General features: G+C 41.9%; 1 protein-coding gene across 1 annotated transcript in view; it reads left to right on the top strand.

The window, feature by feature from the left end:
* Positions 1 to 5,812: 5,812 nt before the first annotated feature.
* LOC123994225 (magnesium transporter protein 1-like) overlaps positions 5,813 to 18,461 on the top strand; it is a 45,480-nt gene continuing 32,831 nt past the window's right edge. Inside the window, exons 1-4 of the mRNA XM_046296762.1 lie at positions 5,813 to 5,960; positions 7,337 to 7,506; positions 10,160 to 10,277; positions 17,554 to 17,694. Of these exons, the coding sequence (XP_046152718.1) occupies positions 5,883 to 5,960; positions 7,337 to 7,506; positions 10,160 to 10,277; positions 17,554 to 17,694 (507 nt within the window). The 5' untranslated portion in view covers positions 5,813 to 5,882. The remainder of the gene's footprint in view (positions 5,961 to 7,336; positions 7,507 to 10,159; positions 10,278 to 17,553; positions 17,695 to 18,461) is intronic.

The following is an 18,461-nucleotide window of genomic DNA, read 5'->3' as shown; positions in this document are numbered from 1 at the left end:
CCTTACTGAGACCTAGACAACCAGGTGAGGGGAGTTCCTTACTGAGACCTAGACAACCAGGTGAGGGGAGTTCCTTACTGAGACCTAGACAACCAGGTGAGGGGAGTTCCTTACTAAGACCTAGACAACCAGGTGAGGAGAGTTCCTTACTGAGACCTAGACAACCAGGTGAGGAGAGTTCCTTACTGAGACCTAGACAACTAGGTGAGGGGAGTTCCTTACTGAGACCTAGACAACCAGGTGAGGGGAGTTCCTTACTGAGACCTAGACAACCAGGTGAGGGTAGTTCCTTACTGAGACCTAGACAACCAGGTGAGGGGAGTTCCTTACTGAGACCTAGACAACCAGGTGAGGGGAGTTCCTTACTGAGACAACCAGGTGAGGGGAGTTCCTTACTGAGACCTAGACAACCAGGTGAGGGGAGTTCCTTACTGAGACCTAGACAACCAGGTGAGGGGAGTTCCTTACTGAGACCTAGACAACCAGGTGAGGGGAGTTCCTTACTGAGACCTAGACAACCAGGTGAGGGGAGTTCCTTACTGAGACCTAGACAACCAGGTGAGGGGAGTTCCTTACTGAGACCTAGACAACCAGGTGAGGGGAGTTCCTTACTGAGACAACCAGGTGAGGGGAGTTCCTTACTGAGACAACCAGGTGAGGGGAGTTCCTTACTGAGACCTAGACAACCAGGTGAGGGGAGTTCCTTACTGAGACCTAGACAACCAGGTGAGGGGAGTTCCGTACTGAGACCTAGACAACCAGGTGAGGGGAGTTCCTTACTGAGACCTAGACAACCAGGTGAGGGGAGTTCCTTACTGAGACCTAGACAACCAGGTGAGGGGAGTTCCTTACTGAGACCTAGACAACCAGGTGAGGAGAGTTCCTTACTGAGACCTAGACAACCAGGTGAAGGGAGTTCCTTACTAAGACCTAGACAACCAGGTGAGGAGAGTTCCTTACTGAGACCTAGACAACCAGGTGAGGAGTGTTCCTTACTGAGACCTAGACAACTAGGTGAGGGGAGTTCCTTACTGAGACCTCGACAACCAGGTGAGGAGAGTTCCTTACTGAGACAACCAGGTGAGGGGAGTTCCTTACTGAGACCTAGACAACCAGGTGAGGGGAGTTCCTTACTGAGACAACCAGGTGGGGGGAGTTCCTTACTGAGACCTAGACAACCAGGTGAGGGGAGATCCTTACTGAGACAACCAGGTGAGGGGAGTTCCTTACTGAGACAACCAGGTGAGGGGAGTTCCTTACTGAGACAACCAGGTGAGGGGAGTTCCTTACTGAGACCTAGACAACCAGGTGAGGGGAGATCCTTACTGAGACAACCAGGTGAGGGGAGTTCCTTACTGAGACAACCAGGTGAGGGGAGTTCCTTACTGAGACAACCAGGTGAGGGGAGTTCCTTACTGAGACAACCAGGTGAGGGGAGTTCCTTACTGAGACAACCAGTTGTGGGGAGTTCCTTACTGAGACAACCAGGTGAGGGGAGTTCCTTACTGAGACAACCAGTTGAGGGGAGTTCCTTACTGAGACAACCAGGTGAGGGGAGTTCCTTACTGAGACAACCAGGTGAGGAGAGTTCCTTACTGAGACAACCAGGTGAGGGGAGTTCCTTACTGAGACAACCAGGTGAGGGGAGTTCCTTACTGAGACCTAGACAACCAGGTGAGGGGAGATCCTTACTGAGACAACCAGGTGAGGGGAGTTCCTTACTGAGACAACCAGGTGAGGGGAGTTCCTTACTGAGACAACCAGGTGAGGGGAGTTCCTTACTGAGACAACCAGGTGAGGGGAGTTCCTTACTGAGACCTAGACAACCAGGTGGGGGGAGTTCCTTACTGAGACAACCAGGTGAGGGGAGTTCCTTACTGAGACCTAGACAACCAGGTGAGGGGAGATCCTTACTGAGACAACCAGGTGAGGGGAGTTCCTTACTGAGACAAGCAGTTGAGGGGAGTTCCTTACTGAGACAACCAGGTGAGGGGAGTTCCTTACTGAGACAACCAGGTGAGGGGAGTTCCTTACTGAGACAACCAGGTGAGGGGAGTTCCTTACTGAGACAACCAGGTGAGGGGAGTTCCTTACTGAGACAACCAGGTGAGGAGAGTTCCTTACTGAGACAACCAGGTGAGGGGAGTTCCTTACTGAGACCTAGACAACCAGGTGAGGGGAGATCCTTACTGAGACAACCAGGTGAGGGGAGTTCCTTATTGAGACAACCAGGTGAGGGGAGTTCCTTACTGAGACAACCAGGTGAGGGGAGTTCCTTACTGAGACCTAGACAACCAGGTGAGGGGAGATCCTTACTGAGACAACCAGGTGAGGTGAGTTCCTTACTGATACCTTGACAACCAGGTGAGGGGAGATCCTTACTGAGACAACCAGGTGAGGGGAGTTCCTTACTGAGACAACCAGGTGAGGGGAGTTCCTTACTGAGACAACCAGGTGAGGGGAGTTCCTTACTGAGACAACCAGGTGAGGGGAGTTCCTTACTGAGACAACCAGGTGAGGGGAGTTCCTTACTGAGACAACCAGGTGAGGGGAGATCCTTATTAATTAGTGACCTTAATTCGTCCATCAAGTACAAGGGAAGAGCGAAAACCCACCGACACTCGGACCTCCATGGAATGAGTTTGACACGATGTGTTGAACAGGAAGTGAGAATAGAACAGGAAGTGAAATAAAGAGCGTTGGCTGTTATAGCTCCACCTTCAAGAAAAGTCTCTGTGAATGTGTAAAAATAGGAAAATTACTACAACGGGTATAACTCATCTAGATTGTCCTCTCTTTAAAAAAAAATATGGCTCCATTTATAACACAATGACAGACCAATGCCAACACCAAATTCTGATGTTAATGAATTGATACTTTCAAAGTGACACTGATCCAGAAGATCTGATATGAGATGACCTTTGTCTTGTCTTTAAATCCTCTTTGTTTTAAATGGTTCAGAGTGACACTGATCCAGAAGAACTGGACATGTGATATGAGATGACCTTTGTCTTGTCTTTAAATCCTCTTTGTTTTAAATGGTTCAGAGTGACACTGATCCAGAAGAACTGGACATGTGATATGAGATGACCTTTGTCTTGTCTTTAAATCCTCTTTGTTTTAAATGGTTCAGAGTGACACTGATCCAGAAGAACTGGACATGTGGTATGAGATGACCTTTGTCTTGTCTTTAAATCCTCTTTGTTTTAAATGGTTCAGAGTGAACTATTTGAAATGTTTAGAAACTTTACTCGTATTGAATACACCTCAAATCTTCATACATCCAATGACTCCTTATCAAATATGGTGGATAAATAAGAGGCGTTTTCATTTACATTTGAGTCATTTAGTAGATGGTCTTATCCAGAACGACTTACAGTCAGACATTCATCTCCAGATAGCTAGGTGGGACGAGCACATATCACAGTCATAGTCAGTACATTCATCTCCAGATAGCTAGGTGGGACAAGCACATATCACATATCACAGTCATAGTCAGTACATTCATCTCCAGATAGCTAGGTGGGACGAGCACATATCACAGTCAGAGTCAGTACATTCATCTCCAGATAGCTAGGTGGGACAAGCACATATTACATTTACATTTAAGTCATTTAGCAGACGCTCTTATCCAGAGCGACTTACCACAGTCATAGTCAGTACATTCATCTCCAGATAGCTAGGTGGACCAGTCATAGTCAGTACATTCATCTCCAGTTAGCTAGGTGGGACAAGCACATATCACAGTCATAGAAAGTTTAAAAAAATCTCAATAACGTTGCTGTCAGTAGAGTCAGAGCTAGAAGGGGGGTTGGGGGTCAAGTGCTGGTTAAGTAGGGTTTCAGACATTTTCGGAAGATGGGCAGGGACTCTGATGTCCTACCTTCAGGGGAAGATGGGCAGGGACTCTGATGTCCTAGCATCAGGGGGAAGATGGACAGGGGCTCTGCTGTCCTAGCATCAGGGGGAAGATGGACAGGGACTCTGCTGTCCTAGCATCAGGGGGAAGATGGACAGGGACTCTGCTGTCCTAGCATCAGGGGAAGATGGACAGGGACTCTGATGTCCTAGCATCAGGGGAAGATGGACAGGGACTCTGCTGTCCTAGCATCAGGGGGAAGATGGACAGGGACTCTGCTGTCCTAGCATCAGGGGAAGATGGACAGGGACTCTGCTGTCCTAGCTTCAGGGGAAGATGGTCAGGGGCTCTGCTGTCCTAGCATCAGGTAGAAGATGGACAGGGACTCTGCTGTCCTAGCATCAGGGGGAAGATGGACAGGGACTCTGCTGTCCTAGCTTCAGGGGAAGATGGACAGGGACTCTGCTGTCCTAGCATCAGGGGGAAGATGGACAGGGACTCTGCTGTCCTAGCATCAGGGGGAAGATGGACAGGGGCTCTGCTGTCCTAGCATCAGGTAGAAGATGGACAGGGACTCTGCTGTCCTAGCATCAGGGGGAAGATGGACAGGGACTCTGCTGTCCTAGCATCAGGGGGAAGATGGACAGGGACTCTGCTGTCCTAGCATCAGGGGGAAGATGGACAGGGACTCTGCTGTCCTAGTTTATTTTCCACCATAATTTGCAAATAAATTCATTAAAAAATCCTACAATGTGATTTCCTGGATTTTTTTCTTCTAATTTTGTCTGTCATAGTTGAAGTGTACCTATGATGAAAATTACAGGCCTCTCTCATCTTTTTAAGTGGGAGAACTTGCACAATTGGTGGCTGACTAAATACTTTTTTTGCCTCACTGTAACTAGGACATGTGACATCCTGGCAAATTTGAGAAAAAACACTTTATATCCGAGTTCTCAGGCGGTTGATGTGTAGGCCGTCATTGTAAATAAGAATTTGTTCTGACTTGCCTAGTTAAATAAATGTCAAATATATATATATTTTTAAAGTTGGCTATGCATATTCATGACATAGGCTAGTGGCATAGTAGCATCTCTCTCCATTGAATTCAGGCGGTTGACGTCAAAAACCCTTATTGAATATTCAAAAAGCATTACAATAATCAGATATATCCACCAATCCAAAGAAAGGATAGGCTGGAAGTAGGGTGTGGTCAGTGCTGCTTCGTGGACAACGACTCCCATTGGACGGAGAGACATGTATCTGGTCAAGGCTTCATAATTCATAAAGGTCATGTTAGTGACCGCTGTTAACTCACACAACAACATGTAGAGCTAAGATGTCCTGCATTACCCTCAGACCTTATTTTCAGCTTTTATTCCAAAACCTTATTCTTTCCCAATACATTTTTTCCCATGGGGATGACTGAATGAACCAGAGGTAACTCATTTCTACATTTTAGGACTACAAGCTGGTGAGCTCTATATCTGGCACACTGGAGTGAGAGAGGGAACAACTAGCTCTGGTCTGTCCCATCTGGTTTATAAACTCAGCAAAAAAATTAAATCTCCCTTTTTCAGGACCCTGTCTTAAGAGATAATTAATACAAATCCAAATAACTTCACAGGTCTTCATTGTAAAGTGTCTAAACAGTGTGTATTCCCTTTCTGCTAGTCACATGTCTGTGGAACTTGTTCAGTTTATGTCTCGGTCTCAGTTGTATATTTACACATGTTAAGATGAAAATAAACGCAGTTGACAGTGAGAGGACGTTTCTGTTTGATGTTGTTGCTGAGTTTGTCTATGACCCCATCCCGCCCAGACCGTAAAGAAATAGCCAGCGAGATGACTCTCCCTGGGGGAACCTCCTCCACCGGGCGGGGACAATAAGCAGAGCGGCCCAACCAGGATCTACGGTCTCTTCCTCTATCACGCCATTGGCTCTTGAAGCTGAAATTGTACCAATAGGAATGTAACAGCGACTCCGTGGCCAGACGACTGACGGAGAGCGCCTCTGTGAAATACAATGAACATGTATCTAACTGTGTTGTTGTTGGTGTTGACTTTATATGGTGTCCCTTCAACCGGACAAAAGAAAAAGGAGGTATAGATATTATTCTTAGCGCACGGTGACATAATCATCACACTGCAAGCATCGTAAACTTACTAAATCGTTAACGTTAGCTCATGGGTCTAGCTAGCTAGCTATGAACTTTTAGCCAGGAACCGGTTACCTAGCTAGTTTGCATCGTCGAAATGCTGCAGATATAGCTATCTAGATACTTGTAATAACTAACAAATCACTTATTGACATGGCTATGTTCTATTTGGTCGAAAACTTTTAACCTTCCTGCAGCTACAATCCGCATCTACTAAACTGTTAGCACTTCCGGGTCAGGAAGGCGCCCTCTTTTAGCGCTAGCTAGGAAGTAGATACTTTCTCTCTGTGAGGGTGGGCTAGTTGATGGACTGGGCCGGTTTTAATACCCTAACCTCACCCTCCAGACTCTGCTCTCTGAGAGGGTGGGCTAGTTGATGGACTGGGCCGGTTTTAATACCCTAACCTCTCCCTCCAGACCCTGCTCTCTGAGAGGGTGGGCTAGTTGATGGACTGGGCCGGTTTTAATACCCTAACCTCTCCCTCCAGACCCTGCTCTCTGAGAGGGTGGGCTAGTTGATGAACTGGGCTGGTATAAGACCCTAACCTCTCTCTCCCTCCAGACCCTGCTCTCTGAGAGGGTGGGCTAGTTGATGAACTGGGCCGGTTTTAATACCCTAACCTCTCTCTCTCCCTCCAGACCCTGCTCTCTGAGAGGGGGGGCTAGTTGATGAACTGGGCCGGTATAAGACCCTAACCTCTCTTCTCTCTCCCTCCAGACCCTGCTCTCTGAGAGGGGGGGCTAGTTGATGAACTTGGCTGGTATAAGACCCTAACCTCTCTTCTCTCTCCCTCCAGACCCTGCTCTCTGAGAGGGGAGGCTAGTTGATGAACTGGGCTGGTATAAGACCCTAACCTCTCTCTCCCTCCAGGCCCTGCTCTCTGAGAGGGGAGGCTAGTTGATGAACTGGGCTGGTATAAGACCCTAACCTCTCTTCTCTCTCCCTCCAGACCCTGCTCTCTGAGAGGGGAGGCTAGTTGATGAACTGGGCTGGTATATGACCCTAACCTCTCTCCCTCCAGACCCTGCTCTCTGAGAGGGGGGGCTAGTTGATGGACTGGGCTGGTATGAGACCCTAACCTCTCTCTCCCTCCAGACCCTGCTCTCTGAGAGGGGGGGCTAGTTGATGGACTGGGCTGGTATAAGACCCTAACCTCTCTCCCTCCAGACCCTGCTCTCTGAGAGGGGAGGCTAGTTGATGAACTGGGCTGGTATAAGACCCTAACCTCTCTCTCCCTCCAGACCCTGCTCTCTGAGAAGGTAGGTCAGTTGATGGACTGGGCTGGTATGAGACCCTAACCTCTCTTCTCTCTCCCCCCAGACTCTGCTCTCTGAGAAGGTAGGTCAGTTGATGGACTGGACAGGGAGAAGAGCTGTGATCCGTATGAACGGGGAGAAGTTTCGTCGCTTTGTGAAGGCTCCTCCCAGGAACTACTCTGTGGTCATCATGTTCACCGCCCTGCAGCCACAGAGACAGTGTGGTGTCTGCAAGTAAGTAACAGAGACAGTGTGGCGTCTGCAAGTAAGTAACAGAGACAGTGTGGCGTCTGCAGGTAAGTAACAGAGACAGTGTGGCGTCTGCAAGTAAGTAACATAGACAGTGTGGCGTCTGCAAGTAAGTAACAGAGACAGTGTGGCGTCTGCAGGTAAGTAACAGAGACAGTGTGGCGTCTGCAAGTAAGTAACAGAGACAGTGTGGCGTCTGCAGGTAAGTAACAGAGACAGTGTGGCGTCTGCAGGTAAGTAACAGAGACAGTGTGGCGTCTGCAAGTAAGTAACAGAGACAGTGTGGCGTCTGCAAGTAAGTAACAGAGACAGTGTGGCGTCTGCAAGTAAGTAACAGAGACAGTGTGGCGTCTGCAAGTAAGTAACAGAGACAGTGTGGCGTCTGCAGGTAAGTAACAGAGACAGTGTGGCGTCTGCAAGTAAGTAACAGAGACAGTGTGGCGTCTGCAGGTAACAGCCACAGAGACAGTGTGGCGTCTGCAGGTAACAGCCACAGAGACAGTGTGGCGTCTGCAGGTAACAGCCACAGAGACAGTGTGGCGTCTGCAGGTAACAGCCACAGAGACAGTGTGGCGTCTGCAAGTAACAGCCACAGAGACAGTGTGGCGTCTGCAGGTAACTAACAGAGACAGTGTGGCGTCTGCAGGTAAGTAACAGAGACAGTGTGGCGTCTGCAGGTAAGTAACAGAGACAGTGTGGCGTCTGCAGGTAAGTAACAGAGACAGTGTGGCGTCTGCAAGTAAGTAACAGAGATAGTGTGGCGTCTGCAGGTAACAGCCACAGAGACAGTGTGGCGTCTGCAGGTAACAGCCACAGAGACAGTGTGGCGTCTGCAGGTAACAGCCACAGAGACAGTGTGGCGTCTGCAGGTAACAGCCACAGAGACAGTGTGGCGTCTGCAGGTAACAGCCACAGAGACAGTGTGGCGTCTGCAGGTAACAGCCACAGAGACAGTGTGGCGTCTGCAGGTAACAGCCACAGAGACAGTGTGGCGTCTGCAGGTAACAGCCACAGAGACAGTGTGGCGTCTGCAGGTAACAGCCACAGAGACAGTGTGGCGTCTGCAGGTAACAGCCACAGAGACAGTGTGGCGTCTGCAGGTAACAGCCACAGAGACAGTGTGGCGTCTGCAGGTAACAGCCACAGAGACAGTGTGGCGTCTGCAGGTAACAGCCACAGAGACAGTGTGGCGTCTGCAGGTAACAGCCACAGAGACAGTGTGGCGTCTGCAGGTAACAGCCACAGAGACAGTGTGGCGTCTGCAGGTAACAGCCACAGAGACAGTGTGGCGTCTGCAAGTAACTAACAGAGACAGTGTGGCGTCTGCCAGTCAGTAACAGAGACAGTGTGGCGTCTGCAAGTATGTTCGCTACAGATTGTGACACCACATAATGAGATTTAAACAAAGATTTTTGGTATCCATTACTTGGGAGTTATCGGGTGGGTAATGTTTGGTGTAGCGCAGGGGATTTTCGACCAACCATAGCTTGGCAATACTGTCTTCGTCCTCATTTAGTGGAAACAGGAGTGTCATAAAAAGTCTGTGTCCGTTTTAATTGTGAAAATAAATACATGATTTGCTCCATGGAGTAATTGTACAATGTGTACACCGCCATGTTGTCCATTTCAAGTCTTCTCTCATTGAGACATGTGGGTGTTCACCTCAAAGTGATGCATGTCAGGATACTGAGAGAACACTTCAAATGGACAACATGACAGAGTACTTCATAGAGCAAAAAATGTGTTTCTCTTCTCAAACCCGTCTGCAGGTAACAGCCACAGAGACTGTCTAGTCTGTCAGTCAGTAACAGAGACTGTGTCTAGTCTGCCAGTCAGTAACAGAGACTGTGTGTAGTCTGCCAGTCAGTAACAGAGACTGTGTGTAGTCTGCCAGTCAGTAACAGAGACTGTGTGTAGTCTGCCAGTCAGTAACAGAGACTGTGTCTAGTCTGCCAGTCAGTAACAGAGACTGTGTGTAGTCTGCCAGTCAGTAACAGAGACTGTGTGTAGTCTGCCAGTCAGTAACAGAGACTGTGTGTAGTCTGCCAGTCAGTAACAGAGACTGTGTGTAGTCTGCCAGTCAGTAACAGAGACTGTGTCTAGTCTGCCAGTCAGTAACAGAGACTGTCTAGTCTGCCAGTCAGTAACAGAGACTGTGTCTAGTCTGCCAGTCAGTAACAGAGACTGTCTAGTCTGCCAGTCAGTAACAGAGACTGTGTGTAGTCTGCCAGTCAGTAACAGAGACTGTGTGTAGTCTGCCAGTCAGTAACAGAGACTGTGTGTAGTCTGCCAGTCAGTAACAGAGACTGTGTGTAGTCTGCCAGTCAGTAACAGAGACTGTGTCTAGTCTGCCAGTCAGTAACAGAGACTGTGTGTAGTCTGCCAGTCAGTAACAGAGACTGTGTGTAGTCTGCCAGTCAGTAACAGAGACTGTGTGTAGTCTGCCAGTAAGGGGTCACATGTTAGTTTTACACATGGATGGGGAAAATGCATGTCCTAATATGCCTTTGTGGTACGCCCAGTACGCCAGACTTTTGTGACTAGTCTATTAGTTCCATTGTTCTGGACACACTAAATCATTGGTATCTGAAATATTGAAAGGTATTTGACATGCTGTGTGTGTCCACCCCCACTACAGACAGGCTGACGAGGAGTACCAGATCCTAGCTAATTCCTGGCGTTACTCCAGTGCCTTCACCAACAAGGTCTTCTTCGCTACCGTCGACTTTGATGAAGGATCTGACGTCTTTCAGATGGTATAACTATTCTAACTATATCTCTTTTAGTTTATTTCACCCTTCATGTGTTATTTAGAACCGGCCTGTCTCCCTGACTGTTCGAACCGGCCTGTCTCCCTGACTGCTAGAACCGGCCTGTCTCCCTGACTGATAGAACCGGCCTGTCTCTCTGACTGCTAGAACCGGCCTGTCTCCCTGACTGTTCGAACCGGCCTGTCTCCCTGACTGTTAGAACCGGCCTGTCTCCCTGACTGTTAGAACCGGCCTGTCTCCCTGACTGCTAGAACCGGCCTGTCTCCCTGACTGTTAGAACCGGCCTGTCTCCCTGACTGTTAGAACCGGCCTGTCTCCCTGACTGTTAGAACCGGCCTGTCTCCCTGACTGTTAGAACCGGCCTGTCTCCCTGACTGTTAGAACCGGCCTGTCTCCCTGACTGTTAGAACCGGCCTGTCTCCCTGACTGCTAGAACCGGCCTGTCTCCCTGACTGCTAGAACCGGTCTGTCTCCCTGACTGTTAGAACCGGTCTGTCTCCCTGACTGTTAGAACCGGCCTGTCTCCCTGACTGCTAGAACCGGCCTGTCTCCCTGACTGCTAGAACCGGCCTGTCTCCCTGACTGTTCGAACCGGCCTGTCTCCCTGACTGTTCGAACCGGCCTGTCTCCCTGACTGTTCGAACCGGCCTGTCTCCCTGACTGTTAGAACCGGCCTGTCTCCCTGACTGCTAGAACCGGCCTGTCTCCCTGACTGCTAGAACCGGCCTGTCTCCCTGACTGTTAGAACCGGCCTGTCTCCCTGACTGATAGAACCGGCCTGTCTCCCTGACTGCTAGAACCGGCCTGTCTCCCTGACTGCTAGAACCGGCCTGTCTCCCTGACTGTTAGAACCGGCCTGTCTCCCTGACTGATAGAACCGGCCTGTCTCCCTGACTGTTAGAACCGACCTGTCTCCCTGACTGCTAGAACCGGCCTGTCTCCCTGACTGCTAGAACCGGCCTGTCTCCCTGACTGTTCGAACCGGCCTGTCTCCCTGACTGCTAGAACCGGCCTGTCTCCCTGACTGTTCGAACCAAATCAAATCAAATTGATTTATATAGCCCTTCTTACATCAGCTGATATCTCAAAGTGCTGTACAGAAACCCAGTCTAAAACCCCAAACAGCAAGCAATGCAGGTGTAGAAGCACAGTTGCTAGGAAAAACTCCCTAGAAAGGCCAGAACCTAGGAAGAAACCTAGAGAGGAACCAGGCTCTGAGGGGTGGCCAGTCCTCTTCTGGCTGTGCCGGGTGGAGATTATAACAGAACATGGCCAAGATGTTCAAAAGTTCACAGATGACCAGCATGGTCAAATAATAATAATCACAGTAGTTGTCGAGGGTGCAACAGGTCAGCACCTCAGGAGTAAATGTAAATGTCAGTTGGCTTTTCATAGCCAATCATTAAGAGTATCTCTAACGCAACTGCTGTCTCGAGAGAGTTGAACACAGCCGGTCTGGGAAAGGTAGCATGTCCGGTGAACAGGTCAGGGTTCCATAGCCGCAGGCAGAACAGTTGAAACTGGAGCAGCAGCACGGCCAGGGATACTGGGGACAGCAAGGAGTCATAATGCCAGGTAGTCCTGAGGCATGGTCCTAGGACCAGGTAGTCCTGAGGCATGGTCCTAGGGATCAGGTCCTCTGAGAGAGAGAAAGAAAGAGAGAATTAGAGAGAGCATGCTTAAGCACACAGGACACCGGATGAGACAGGAGAAATACTCCAGATATAACAGACTGACCCAAGCCCCCCGACACACAAACTACTGCAGCATAAATACTGGAGGCTGAGACAGGAGGGGTCAGGAGACACTGTGGCCCCATCCGAGGACACCCCCGGACAGGGCCAAACAGGCAGGATATAACCCCACCCACTTTGCTTAAGCACAGCCCCCACACCATTAGAGGGATATCTTCAACCACCAACTTACCATCCTGAGACAAGGCTGAGTATAGCCCACAAAGATCTCCACCACGGCACAACCTTGTGAGACCATATGCTGGTGCGGTTGGCCCTGGGTTCCTCCTAATGCAAGACAATGCTAGATCTCATGTGGCTGGAGTGTGTCAGCAGTTCCTGCAAGAGGAAGGCATTGATGCTATGGACTGGCCCGCCCGTTCCCCAGACCTGAATCCAATTAAGCACATCTGGGACATCATGTCTCGCTTTAGTCCAGGTCTGGGAGGAGATCCCTCAGGAGACCATCCGCCACCTCATCAGGAGCATGCCCAGGCGTTGTAGGGAGGTCATACAGGCACGTGGAGGCCACACAGCCTAATTTTGACTTGTTTTAAGGACATTACATCAAAGTTGGATCAGCCTGTAGTGTGGTTTTCCACTTTAATTTTGAGTGTGACTCCAAATCCAGACCTCCATGGGTTGATAAATTTGATTTCCATTTGATCATTTTTGTGTGATTTTGTTGTCAGCACATTCAACTATGTAAAGAAAAAAGTATTTAATAAGAATATTTCATTCATTCAGATCTAGGATGTGTTATTTTAGTGTTCCCTTTATTTTTTTGAGCAGTGTATATGTTATTTGTGTATATAGTAGTAGTTATATATCTGTGTTATTTGTGTATATAGTAGTAGTTAAGTAGTGTTTGTGTATATAGTAGTAGTTAAGTAGTATTTGTGTATATAGTAGTATTTATATATCTGTGTTATTAGTGTATATAGTAGTAGTTAAGTAGTATTTGTGTATATAGTAGTAGTTAAGTAGTATTTGTTTATATAGTAGTAGTTATATATCTGTGTTATTTGTGTATATAGTAGTAGTTAAGTAGTATTTGTGTATATAGTAGTAGTTATATATCTGTGTTATTTGTGTATATAGTAGTAGTTATATATATATATATATATATATATGTGTGTGTTATTTGTGTATATAGTAGTATTTATATATCTGTGTTATTTGTGTATATAGTAGTAGTTCAGTAGTATTTGTGTATATAGTAGTATTTATAATCTGTGTTATTTGTGTATATAGTAGTAGTTAAGTAGTATTTGTGTATATAGTAGTATTTATAATCTGTGTTATTTGTGTATATAGTAGTAGTTAAGTAGTATTTGTGTATATAGTAGTAGTTAAGTAGTATTTTATTTGTGTATATAGTAGTATTTATATATCTGTGTTATTTGTGTATATAGCAGTAGTTATATATCTTGTGTTATTTGTGTATATGGTAGTATTTATGTATCTGTTATTTGTGTATATAGTAGTAGTTAAGTAGTATATGTGTATATAGTAGTAGTTAAGTAGTATTTGTGTATATAGTAGTATTTAAGTAGTATTTTATTTGTGTATGTAGTAGTATTTATATATCTGTGTTATTTGTGTATATAGCAGTAGTTATATATCTTGTGTTATTTGTGTATATGGTAGTATTTATGTATCTGTTATTTGTGTATATAGTAGTAGTTAAGTAGTATATGTGTATATAGTAGTAGTTAAGTAGTATTTGTGTATATAGTAGTAGTTATATATCTGTGTTATTTGTGTATATAGTAGTATTTATTTATATGTGTTATTTGTGTATATAGTAGTATTTATTTATCTGTGTATATAGTAATAGTTATATATCTGTGTATATAGTAGTATTTATTTATCTGTGTATATAGTAGTAGTTATATATCTGTGTATATAGTAGTATTTATTTATCTGTGTATATAGTAATAGTTATATATCTGTGTATATAGTAGTATTTATTTATCTGTGTATATAGTAGTAGTTATATATCTGTGTATATAGTAGTATTTATATATCTGTGTATATAGTAATAGTTATATATCTGTGTATATAGTAGTATTTATTTATCTGTGTATGTAGTAGTATTTATTTATCTGTGTATATAGTAATAGTTATATATCTGTGTATATAGTAGTATTTATTTATTTGTGTATATAGTAGTATTTAAGTAGTATATGTGTATATAGTAGTAGTTAAGTAGTATTTGTGTATATAGTAGTAGTTATATATCTGTGTATATAGTAGTATTTATATATCTGTGTATATAGTAATAGTTATATATCTGTGTATATAGTAGTATTTATATATCTGTGTATATAGTAGTATTTATTTATCTGTGTATATAGTAGTATTTAAGTAGTATATGTGTATATAGTAGTAGTTATATATCTGTGTATATAGTAGTAGTTATATATCTGTGTATATAGTAGTATTTATATATCTGTGTATATAGTAATAGTTATATATCTGTGTATATAGTAGTATTTATATATCTGTGTATATAGTAGTATTTATTTATCTGTGTATATAGTAATAGTTATATATCTGTGTATATAGTAGTATTTATTTATCTGTGTATATAGTAATAGTTATATATCTGTGTATATAGTAATAGTTATATATCTGTGTATATAGTAGTATTTATTTATCTGTGTATATAGTAGTATTTATATATCTGTGTATATAGTAGTATTTATTTATCTGTGTATATAGTAGTATTTATTTATCTGTGTATATAGTAGTATTTATATATCTGTGTATATAGTAGTATTTATATATCTGTGTATATAGTAGTATTTATATATCTGTGTATATAGTAATAGTTATATATCTGTGTATATAGTAGTATTTATTTATCTGTGTATATAGTAATAGTTATATATCTGTGTATATAGTAGTATTTATTTATTTGTGTATATAGTAGTATTTAAGTAGTATATGTGTATATAGTAGTAGTTAAGTAGTATTTGTGTATATAGTAGTAGTTATATATCTGTGTATATAGTAGTATTTATATATCTGTGTATATAGTAATAGTTATATATCTGTGTATATAGTAGTATTTATATATCTGTGTATATAGTAGTATTTATTTATCTGTGTATATAGTAGTATTTAAGTAGTATATGTGTATATAGTAGTAGTTATATATCTGTGTATATAGTAGTATTTATATATCTGTGTATATAGTAGTATTTATATATCTGTGTATATAGTAATAGTTATATATCTGTGTATATAGTAGTATTTATATATCTGTGTATATAGTAGTATTTATTTATCTGTGTATATAGTAATAGTTATATATCTGTGTATATAGTAGTATTTATTTATCTGTGTATATAGTAATAGTTATATATCTGTGTATATAGTAATAGTTATATATCTGTGTATATAGTAGTATTTATTTATCTGTGTATATAGTAGTATTTATATATCTGTGTATATAGTAGTATTTATTTATCTGTGTATATAGTAGTATTTATTTATCTGTGTATATAGTAGTATTTATATATCTGTGTATATAGTAGTATTTATTTATCTGTGTATATAGTAGTATTTATTTATCTGTGTATATAGTAGTATTTATATATCTGTGTATATAGTAGTATTTATTTATCTGTGTATATAGTAGTATTTATATATCTGTGTATATAGTAGTATTTATTTATCTGTGTATATAGTAGTATTTATATATCTGTGTATATAGTAGTATTTATTTATCTGTGTATATAGTAGTATTTATTTATCTGTGTATATAGTAGTATTTATATATCTGTGTATATAGTAGTATTTATTTATCTGTGTATATAGTAGTATTTATATATCTGTGTATATAGTAGTATTTATTTATCTGTGTATATAGTAATAGTTATATATCTGTGTATATAGTAGTATTTATTTATCTGTGTATATAGTAGTATTTATATATCTGTGTATATAGTAGTATTTATTTATCTGTGTATATAGTAGTATTTATTTATCTGTGTATATAGTAGTATTTAAGTAGTATATGTGTATATAGTAGTAGTTATATATCTGTGTATATAGTAGTAGTTATATATCTGTGTATATAGTAGTATTTATATATCTGTGTATATAGTAATAGTTATATATCTGTGTATATAGTAGTATTTATATATCTGTGTATATAGTAGTATTTATTTATCTGTGTATATAGTAATAGTTATATATCTGTGTATATAGTAGTATTTATTTATCTGTGTATATAGTAATAGTTATATATCTGTGTATATAGTAATAGTTATATATCTGTGTATATAGTAGTATTTATTTATCTGTGTATATAGTAGTATTTATATATCTGTGTATATAGTAGTATTTATTTATCTGTGTATATAGTAGTATTTATTTATCTGTGTATATAGTAGTATTTATATATCTGTGTATATAGTAGTATTTATTTATCTGTGTATATAGTAGTATTTATTTATCTGTGTATATAGTAGTATTTATATATCTGTGTATATAGTAGTATTTATTTATCTGTGTATATAGTAGTATTTATATATCTGTGTATATAGTAGTATTTATTTATCTGTGTATATAGTAGTATTTATATATCTGTGTATATAGTAGTATTTATTTATCTGTGTATATAGTAGTATTTATTTATCTGTGTATATAGTAGTATTTATATATCTGTGTATATAGTAGTATTTATTTATCTGTGTATATAGTAGTATTTATATATCTGTGTATATAGTAGTATTTATTTATCTGTGTATATAGTAGTATTTATTTATCTGTGTATATAGTAGTATTTATTTATCTGTGTATATAGTAATAGTTATATATCTGTGTATATAGTAGTAGTTATATATCTGTGTATATAGTAGTATTTATTTATATGTGTTATTTGTGTATATAGTAGTATTTATTTATCTGTGTATATAGTAGTAGTTATATATCTGTGTATATAGTAGTATTTATTTATCTGTGTATATAGTAGTATTTATATATCTGTGTATATAGTAGTATTTATTTATCTGTGTATATAGTAGTATTTATTTATCTGTGTATATAGTAGTATTTATTTATCTGTGTATATAGTAATAGTTATATATCTGTGTATATAGTAGTAGTTATATATCTGTGTATATAGTAGTATTTATTTATATGTGTTATTTGTGTATATAGTAGTATTTATTTATCTGTGTATATAGTAGTAGTTATATATCTGTGTATATAGTAGTATTTATTTATATGTGTTATTTGTGTATATAGTAGTATTTATTTATCTGTGTATATAGTAGTAGTTATATATCTGTGTATATAGTAATAGTTATATATCTGTGTATATAGTAGTAGTTATATATCTGTGTATATAGTAGTAGTTATATATCTGTGTATATAGTAATAGTTATATATCTGTGTATATAGTAGTAGTTATATATCTGTGTATATAGTAGTAGTTATATATCTGTGTATATAGTAATAGTTATATATCTGTGTATATAGTAGTAGTTATATATCTGTCTTTGTCTCCCCAGTTGAATATGAACTCGGCTCCCTCCTTCATCCATTTCCCTGCTAAAGGGAAGCCTAAGAAGTCTGACTCCTATGAGCTGCAGGTCAGAGGCTTCGCTGCAGAACAACTGGCCCGCTGGGTCGGGGACCGCACTGATGTACAGGTAGCCCCTCCTGACCTCTCACCTCTTCACCTTTCACTGATGTACAGGTAGCCCCTCCTGACCTCTCACCTCTTCACCTTTCACTGATGTACAGGTAGCGCCTCCTGACCTCTCACCTCTTCACCTTTCACTGATGTACAGGTAGCCCCTCCTGACCTCTTACCTCTTCACCTTTCACTGACGTACAGGTAGCCCCTCCTGACCTCTCACCTCTTCACCTTTCACTAGCGTACAGTTAGCCCCTCCTGACCTCTCACCTCTTCACCTTTCACTGGCGTACAGGTAGCCCCTCCTGACCTCTCACCTCTTCACCTTTCACTAGCGTACAGGTAGCCCCTCCTGACCTCTCACCTCTTCACCTTTCAAATTCAAATCAAATGTATGTATTTATGTAGCCCTTCGTACATCAGCTGATATCTCAAAGTGCTGTACAGAAACCCAGCCTAAAACCCCCAAACAGCAAGCAATGCAGGTGTAGAAGCACGGTGGCTAGGAAAAATTCCCTAGAAAGGCCAAAACCTAGGAAGAAACCTATAGAGGAACCGGGCTATGTGGGGTGGTCCTCTTCTGGCTGTACCGGGTGGAGATTATAAACCTATAGAGGAACCGGGCTATGAGGGGTGGCCAGTCCTCTTCTGGCTGTGCCGGGTGGAGATTATAACAGAACATGGCCAAGATGTTCAAATGTTCATAAATGACCAGCATGGTCGAATAATAACAAGGCAGAACAGTTGAAACTGGAGCAGCAGCACGGCCAGGTGGACTGG

The sequence above is a fragment of the Oncorhynchus gorbuscha genome, linkage group LG13, assembly GCF_021184085.1.
Source record: "Oncorhynchus gorbuscha isolate QuinsamMale2020 ecotype Even-year linkage group LG13, OgorEven_v1.0, whole genome shotgun sequence".
Lineage (NCBI taxonomy): Eukaryota > Metazoa > Chordata > Actinopteri > Salmoniformes > Salmonidae > Oncorhynchus > Oncorhynchus gorbuscha.
Note: the sequence above shows the minus strand (reverse complement) of the source record. Positions and strands in the feature narration are given on the sequence as shown.